A 9651-nucleotide genomic window follows, 5' to 3' on the forward strand; every position below is an offset into this window, starting at 1 on the left:
AATTATCAAGACAAAAACTATTTATTTATCTATCTTTATTTATTTATTTAAATTAAGCACATTTCCTCCTACAATTATCAAGACAAAAACTATTTATTTATCTATCTTTATTTATTTATTTAAATTAAGCACATTTCCTCCTACAATTATCAAGACAAAAACTATTTATTTATCTATCTTTATTTATTTATTTAAATTAAGCACATTTCTCCTCCAATTATCAAGACAAAAACTAGTTATTTATCTTTATTGATTTATTTTCTTTAAGCACATTTTCTCTTCCGATAATCTATCCAAAGACTATATATGTGTTTATTTATTCTAATAATTACATGTTTGTTATATTTGTATTTTAATATTGATTGCAGTTGTTTGTATTGACTTTAATCAATGTGTTTTATGAAGCGAGGGTTTGTGTGTTTATTCTCAGGCCAGAGTTTGGGTTTGTTAATGACTCGTGCTTGTGAGCGCTTTATGATGCAGCACAAAAGAGAAATCCGGAAACCTTCAGCGCTTGGTCCTCTCCAGCTCTCATGCTCAATGCACCATGTGACCTGCTGGTTGCTAGGCAGTGAAATCTTACAAAAGCGCGATTACAATTACGGATGCCACAATTACGTAATCGTTCAAAGTCCACTTATGTTATTCTGCGCGCTTAAGATGCGTTTTTTTCTTTCTACATGTTATCTTAAGGGTTTTTCTCCATTATTTTAATTTTAGTTTTAGTATAACATTGTAATACCATTCATACTATTTATTCATTTTAATTAAGCACATTTCTCTTCCAATTATCAATACACAATTATTTCTTTATTAATTTATTTTCATTAAGCACATTTTCTCCTCCAATTATCAATACAGAAACTATTTTTATTTATTTACACTCATTAAGCATATTTCCCCTTCAAATATAAATGCAAAAACTATTTATTTGTATATTTAATAATGGATTTTACTTTCATTAAGTTCATTAAATACATTATTTTCACTAAGCACATTTTCTATATATGTGTTTATTTATTGATTTATTTTCTTTAAGCACATTTTCTCTTCCGATAATCTATGCAAAGACTATATATGTGTTTATTTATTCTAATAATTACATGTTTGTTATATTTGTATTTTAATATTGATTGCAGTTGTTTGTATTGACTTTAATGTAAAAAATAATGTAGAATAAATGAAAAATCCATTCGACGTCTGTTCCTCAGCGAATGTGTTTTATGAAGCGAGGGTTTGTGTGTTTATTCTCAGGCCAGAGTTTGGGTTTGTTAATGACTCGTGCTTGTGAGCGCTTTATGATGCAGCACAAAAGAGAAATCCGGAAACCTTCAGCGCTTGGTCCTCTCCAGCTCTCATGCTCAATGCACCATGTGACCTGCTGGTTGCTAGGCAGTGAAATCTTACAAAAGCGCGATTACAATTACGGATGCCACAATTACGTAATCGTTCAAAGTCCACTTATGTTATTCTGCGCGCTTAAGATGCGTTTTTTTCTTTCTACATGTTATCTTAAGGGTTTTTCTCCATTATTTTAATTTTAGTTTTAGTATAACATTGTAATACCATTCATATTTTTACTTTTTTATAATTTAAAGAAGAAACCAATCCGATGTATATTTGATATTTGAGGCTTAATACTATAGAAAAGCTTTTCAGTTAGTGTTTTCAGCTTGTTTTCATGTAAAAATACCATCAAACAATGGTTTAAACATCATTCAATGTAAATTGTGATAATCGTAATTAATAATCACAATCAAAAAAATTTCTCCTTCAATTCCCAAATTAAAAAATATATATATTTATGTATTTATCATTAAGCACATTTTCTCCTTCAATTCTCAAATGTAAAAAAAAAATATTTATTTATTTATATATTTATCATTAAGCACATTTTCTCCTTCAATTCTAAAGAAGAAACCAATCCGATGTATATTTGATATTTGAGGCTTAATACTATAGAAAAGCTTTTCAGTTAGTGTTTTCAGCTTGTTTTCATGTAAAAATACCATCAAACAATGGTTTAAACATCATTCAATGTAAACTGTGATAATCGTAATTAATAATCACAATCAAAAAATTTTCTCCTTCAATTCCCAAATTTAAAAAAATAGATATTTATTTATTTATATTTTTATCATTAAGCACATTTTCTCCTTCAATTCCCAAAATTAAAATATATATATATTTATGTATTTATCATTAAGCACATTTTCTCCTTCAATTCTCAAATGTAAAAAAAAAATATTTATTTATTTATATATTTATCATTAAGCACATTTTCTCCTTCAATTCCCAAATTTAAAAAATATTTATTTATTTATGTATTTATCATTAAGCACATTTTCTCCTTAAATTCCCCAAATAATAAAAAAAATATATATATTTATTTATTTATGTATTTATCATTAAGCACATTTTCTCCTACAATTCTCAATACAAAAACTATTTATTTATATATTTACTTAATTTGGTTTAAACATCATTCAATGTAAATTGTGATAATCGTAATTAATAATCACAATCAAAAAAATTTCTCCTTCAATTCCCAAATTAAAAAATATATATATTTATGTATTTATCATTAAGCACATTTTCTCCTACAATTCCCAAAATAAAAAAAATAAAAAAATAAATATATATTTATGTATTTATCATTAAGCACATTTTCTCCTTCAATTCTCAAATTTAAAAAAAAAAAATATAAAAATATTTATGTATTTATCATTAAGCACATTTTCTCCTTCAATTCTCAAATTAAAAAAATAAAAATTTATTTATTTATATATTTATCATTAAGCACATTTTCTCCTTAAATTCCCAAAATAAAAAATAAAAAATATATATTTATTTATTATGTATTTATCATTAAGCACATTTTCTCCTACAATTCTCAATACAAAAACTATTTATTTACTTAATTTCATTAAGCACTTTTTCTCCAGTTTTCAGAAAAAATATTTATTTATTTATATATTTATCATTAAGCACATTTTCTCCTTCAATTCCCAAATTTAAAAAAATATTTATTTATGTATTTATCATTAAGCACATTTTCTCCTTCAATTCTCAAATTAAAAAAATAAAATATATATATTTATTTATTTATGTATTTATCATTAAGCACATTTTCTCCTTCAATTCCCAAATTTAAAAAATATTTATTTATTTATGTATTTATCATTAAGCACATTTTCTCCTTAAATTCCCCAAATAATAAAAAAAATATATATATTTATTTATTTATGTATTTATCATTAAGCACATTTTCTCCTTAAATTCCCAAAATAAAAAATAAAAAATATATATTTATTTATTATGTATTTATCATTAAGCACATTTTCTCCTACAATTCTCAATACAAAAACTATTTATTTACTTAATTTCATTAAGCACTTTTTCTCCAGTTTTCAGTACAATTTTATATTTGTGTATTAGGATTTGTTGGATTATGATATTCATATTAATAACATATTTAAAGTATTAAGCATTTAGTTTAAATAGTTCAACATTTCACCTCAACATAATTGTATTTGTTGTACTGGCATTCATTAAAAAAAATATAAATTGGTAAAGAATAAAATAAGTATATATAAAATCAGTATAAGTATAGTAGAAAGAGGTATAGGATAAAATAAAAGTTAAATAAAATATATTAAATTATAAAAAAAAAAATTACTTTTTACAAGGCAGGAAAAATTACTTTTAGAATAGTGAGAATCTTAATCGTAATAAAAAAATGAACAATCTTCACATATTACAGAATTTGGAGGGTAAATATGATTAATAGTCATGGAAATAATGTCAAAAAATCATAATGGTCCTACAAAAAGGTGTCTATTTTCTTAGTGCAAAATACATTTCATGTTTTAGTGAAACTGACCACGTTATATGCAGGACTCTGTGTATTTTGTGCATTGTGTTTGTGCAGATGTTCTCCTAAAAGCACTCTCTCATGAACTGACAGGTAAATGGTTTCCACGAGAGGACAGAGAGTGATCTGGCGTCCTCTGTGATCGGGGTACAGTAATGATAACGCAGTAATCACTCCTGCTTCTTCTGATGCACTAACCTCACATTTCCTTCTGCTGTACCTTCATCTCCGAGGCTCAGCTGCTTGTGAATATGCTAATGCGGAGCTGTGGCATTTTAACCGCGCTCACTCAGTTCACCACATGAGTGGGGAAAGCAGGGCTGCTTGGCATTTTGTCGGCCGTATATTATATTGGTGGAGGGGAGCGTGTAAAGGCCGTATAAACTGCTTATATAAGAGAGCCGTTTAGCTTTTACAGGAACTAAAACCATCGACAGAAAGCAAAACGATTAGATAAGAGATTTCAACCTTTTTCTACCGATACAGTACCAGTGTTGATGCTAAATTGTCTATAAATTAATGCATTTAATTTCTGCAAAAAAAAAAAAAAAGTGCTTTTGCATAAAGATTAAATATTCAAACATAAGAATAAAACTAGCATCATAGTCAGGATTTAGCGGTTATTTTAATATAATTGAAATAGTTATAATTTTTTATAATATTAATTCTTAAAAATTAGTTTTAATGATTTTGTTGTTTTATCAGTTTTTTATATAATTTTAAATTTATGTAGATTTTATTAATATATCTCTAAGTACATCAAGTTCAACTAATGAAAATAAAATGTTTGCTTTTTTATATTAATTTTTTTCTGCTAACGTGTTTTTTTCTATTTTACACTTTCATTTTAATTTGAGCTAAAGTTAAAAAAAGAAGTTTAATTTTATCCTTTTAAAAAAATATATATATATCTATACAAATTTTATAGCTTAAAATAAGTTTATTTTCTATTAAGTTTGAGTTATTTTAGTACATCAAGTTAAACTAGCTAAAATAAAATATTTACTTTATACTTTTATTCTTTATAAAATTTCATTTTATTTCTGTTCTGTTTTTTTTAGTTCATTTTAGGTAAAGTTCTAGTTATTTGTTGTTTTATCAGTTTTAGTAAAACACAATTTAAAACAACTTTTGCCATTATATTAAAATGCAGTTTGCTGATTTTGTTTTTATTAAATTCTCAAATATAGGAATTAAACCAGCATTATAGCATCACTCAGCCGCTATTTTGGTATCACTGAGATACTATTTAATATTAATATTTTTTATTATTTTTTATTTTTCTATTAAATTTTTATTTTAGTTAAAGTTTTAGTGATTTTGTTGTTTTATTCGTTTTTTTTTAATGTCTGTATAGATTTTTATTAGTTATTTTAGCACATCAAGTTAAACTAAATAAAAACGAGAAATGTTGCTTTGGCAACTAGCTTAAAATAAGTTTATTTTTTATTATAATTACTATAATTTATTATACATTTTATATTAATATTTTAAATATTAATTGAAATATGAAGCATTTAATTAATTTAATAATTAAAATATTAAGCATTTAATTAATTTCATAATTAATTAAAATATTAATAATTATTAAAAAATTTAATTTGATAAATTTTTTCCCAAGTAACAATGAAAAAAAACATTTTTAAATTAAAAAAATTTTTTAGTGAAGGATAATAACCCTGGGATTCAGTAGAAAGATCTCGGATTCTCCTGACCAAGCTCCAACACCGGCACTGGTTCTGTGGAAAGGGCTTTATAATGAGCGCTCCAGAATCTCTGGCTCTTACTCTGTCCCGGTCTCGCCGGCAGGAGGAAGATCTGCAGCGGACTGAAGCACACATGGAGCCTGACCTACAGAGCGGCGGCCCTCAGAGCCGCATTCAGATCATGGAGGATGAGTTAGCCGCTAAGAGCATGGCCATGGAGGAGCTGAGCCGCGAGCTCGAGGAGATCAGGGGCGTGTTTGGAGCTGAAGGAGTGCAGCAGGTACGTGTCCTCAGACCTGCGCTGCTTTCGTTAAGGACTCGTGAGTCACGCTGGATGAGTGGGTGATGGATGGATGGCTGGATGCCCACGCGTGACACTGATATAACCTCACTGTGATTAGACCGAGCAGATCTCATAGCTGTTCACGTAACGTCTCCGTGTGATTCCGCTTTGAAAACGCTCTTTCTTCTTGACATTGACTCATTTTGGCTGCCAGGAAAGTCACTTTCTGTCATGTAAAACTGCAGGTAAAGTGTTCCATTGAAATATATGCGGTCCCCTGCTGTTTGGGACTTGAGGAGGTTGTTCAATTATGTTTCGTAACAGACTGAAATCCCAGTAATCAAGAGTTTTCCAGGCTTGCTGTCGTGTGCAAGTACTCCAGAGTGCAGTCAGTTTCATTGGTTTATAATACAGCACAGCTTATTGGCTTAGATGCTTGAGGCATGAGCATGCACATTCGTATATGTACGCTTTTATGAATGATCTACGCTAGTGGTCTGCCGATATATCGGCCGGTATTTGGCATTTTCCCAAATATCGGCATCAGCCGATATGCTTTTCTGTTTGGCCGATGTGTTTGAGTCCTGACTTTTATTTTGAAGGTACTGAGAACGGCAGCGCCTGTGCACACAGAACACTATTTACTGAATACCCCTTTTAGATTTTTAGTAGTTATAGTCAGTACTTAATAGATAAAAAAATATTAATCTCAGTGAAGGTCTCTTTTACTCACCTTCTTAAAATCTGAAAGTCCTCACGTACTTGTAAAACTGCAGGTAAAGTGTTCCATTGAAATATATGCGGTCCCCTGCTGTTTGGGACTTGAGGAGGTTGTTCAATTATGTTTCGTAACAGACTGAAATCCCAGTAATCAAGAGTTTTCCAGGCTTGCTGTCGTGTGCAAGTACTCCAGAGTGCAGTCAGTTTCATTGGTTTATAATACAGCACAGCTTATTGGCTTAGATGCTTGAGGCATGAGCATGCGCATTCGTATATGTACGCTTTTATGAATGATCTACGCTAGTGGTCTGCCGATATATCGGCCGGTATTTGGCATTTTTCCAAATATCGGCATCAGCCGATATGCTTTTCTGTTTGGCCGATGTGTTTGAGTCCTGACTTTTATTTTGAAGGTACTGAGAACGGCAGTGCCTGCGCACACAGAACACTATTTACTGAATACCCCTTTTAGATTTTTAGTAGTTATAGTCAGTACTTAATAGATAAAAAAATATTAATCTCAGTGAAGGTCTCTTTTACTCACCTTCTTAAAATCTGAAAGTCCTCACGTACTGCACAGATTTACAGCTCCAAGTGATTTTATATTTGATATGGTTATGCAGTTAGGGCTGTGTGGCTACAATAAGTGTTAATAACTTAAACTAATTTCATCCCGTACATACACAGATTACAACACATGCACACACAATGAGGAGGTGGATACGTAAATCATTGGATTTTTAATACCTGATGTCACGTGGACACTTATTAACTATAAAATATGAACATTTAAAAACTATAACAGAAACAATATATAGGCCCAAATATTTTATTAAGAGGTAAACAAAGAAACATAAGTTTGCCATGAAATTTTTTTTGCACTTTGTACCAAATAATGCATTTGATGCATTGGGCGACGTACAGCTCATCTCCTTAAACAACAACAACAACAAAAATGGTTGTGATTTTAATGTAAAATCAGCCGCTTGTGTTTGTCCATTAATGAAATACAGCGAATTAAATCCCAAATTTGTGCTGATATAAGATTAGCTGTTTTATAAACTAATAGAATTGGGGCTGCATTTTGGGGCTACTGGACGTGTGTGGTGTGGCTTTGTGTCCGCAGCTGCAGGACTTCGAGGAGGCGCTGAAACAGAGGGATGAAATCATCACGCAGCTCACCGCCAATCTGCAGCAGGCGCGGACCGAGAAGGAGGAGGTGATGAGGGAGTTCCTGGAGCTGACGGAGCAAAGCCAGAAACTCCAGATTCAGTTCCAGCAGGTATCAGACGCGCTTCATGAGTCATTCGCAATTCTGTGTGGTTCTCAAAAGCGGACAAAACACTTCTGAGCTTTATTATGATTTAGAGCAGCCTCTAACAGTAAAAAACAACAACTGTAATGAGAGCTGTAATGATACTGTAACGATAATTATAGTGATAGCTATAATGATAACGATAACTATAGCGATTACTCTGATAACTAACAATACTATAGCAATAACCTAACTATACCAAAGAACGATAACTATAGCGATTACTCTGATAATGATAACTAACAATACTATAGCAATAACCTAACTATACCAAAGAATGATAACTATAGCAATTACTCTGATAACGATAACTAACAATACTATAGCAATAACCTAACTATACCAAAGAACGATAACTATAGGAATAATGATAACTGTAGTGACAACTATAACGTTAACTAATAACTATAATGATAACGATAACTATAGCGATTATGATAACTGATAACTAGCGATTACTCTAATGATAACTATGGCGTTACTTACTCTAGTGATAACTATAATGAAAACTATAACGTTAATTAGTGATAGCTATAAAAATAGCGAAAATGATTGCAATAACTATAGCAATTAAAAACTATAGCCCCTAAAAATAACGAAAACTATAGCAATGTTATGTATAGCGGCAACTATAATGATAGCTATAGTGCTAATGATAACTATAATGATAACTATAGTGCTAACGATAACTATAATGATAACTATAGTGCTAACGATAACTATAATGATAACTATAGCGCTAACGATAACTATAATGATAGCTATAGTGCTAACGATAACTATAGCAATTACTCTAATGATAACTATAATGATAACTACAACATTAACTAATGATAGCTATAAAATAGCAAAAATTATAACGATAACCATAATGATAATTCTAGCGAAAACAAACTATATTTATAACTTTGGTGCTAGCGATAACTTTAATGATAACTATAAAAATAGCAATAACTTTAGCAATAACTTTAACTATAGCCATATAACAATAATGATAACTATAGTGCTAACAATACATATTAATGATAGCTATAGTGCTAACGATAACTATAATGATAGCTATAGTGCTAATAATAAATATTAATGATAGCTATAGTGTTAACGATAACTATAATGATAGCTATAGTGCTAACAGTAACTATAATGATAGCTATAGTCCTAACGATAACTATAGCAATAACTATACCAATTACTCTAGTGATAACGATAATGAAAACTATAACGTTAATTAGTGATAACTATAATGATAGCTATAGTGCTAACGATAACTATAATGATAGCTATAGTGTTAACGATAACTATAATGATAGCTATAGTGCTAACGATAACTATAATGATAGCTATAGTGCTAACGATAACTATAATGATAGCTATAGTGCTAACGATAACTATAATGATAGCTATAGTGCTAACGATAACTATAGCGATAACTATACCAATTACTCTAGTGATAACGATAATGAAAACTATAACGTTAATTAGTGATAACTATAATGATAACTACAACATTAACTAATGATAACTATAAAAATAGCAAAAATTATAACAATAACCATAATGATAATTCTAGCGAAAACTAACTATAATGATAACTATGGTACTAGCGACAACTCAGCTAGCGATAACTATAAAAATAGCAATAACTTTAGCAATTACTATAACTATAGCCATATAACATAATGATAACTATAGTGCTAACAATAGATATTAATGATAGCTATAGCGCTAACGATAACTATAATGATAGCTATAG

At 29.5% G+C, this 9651-nt stretch overlaps 1 protein-coding gene across 1 annotated transcript in view; it reads left to right on the plus strand.

The window, feature by feature from the left end:
* The window catches only part of LOC107569920 (A-kinase anchor protein 9-like), a 76631-nt gene that overhangs the window by 30610 nt on the left and 36370 nt on the right, over nucleotides 1-9651 (plus strand). Inside the window, exons 4-6 of the mRNA XM_016256089.1 lie at nucleotides 3968-4021; nucleotides 5684-5860; nucleotides 7710-7865. Of these exons, the coding sequence (XP_016111575.1) occupies nucleotides 3968-4021; nucleotides 5684-5860; nucleotides 7710-7865 (387 nt within the window). The remainder of the gene's footprint in view (nucleotides 1-3967; nucleotides 4022-5683; nucleotides 5861-7709; nucleotides 7866-9651) is intronic.

Source organism: Sinocyclocheilus grahami, unplaced genomic scaffold (genome assembly GCF_001515645.1).
Source record: "Sinocyclocheilus grahami isolate Dianchi unplaced genomic scaffold, SAMN03320097.WGS_v1.1 scaffold1396.1, whole genome shotgun sequence".
NCBI classification, from domain to species: domain Eukaryota; kingdom Metazoa; phylum Chordata; class Actinopteri; order Cypriniformes; family Cyprinidae; genus Sinocyclocheilus; species Sinocyclocheilus grahami.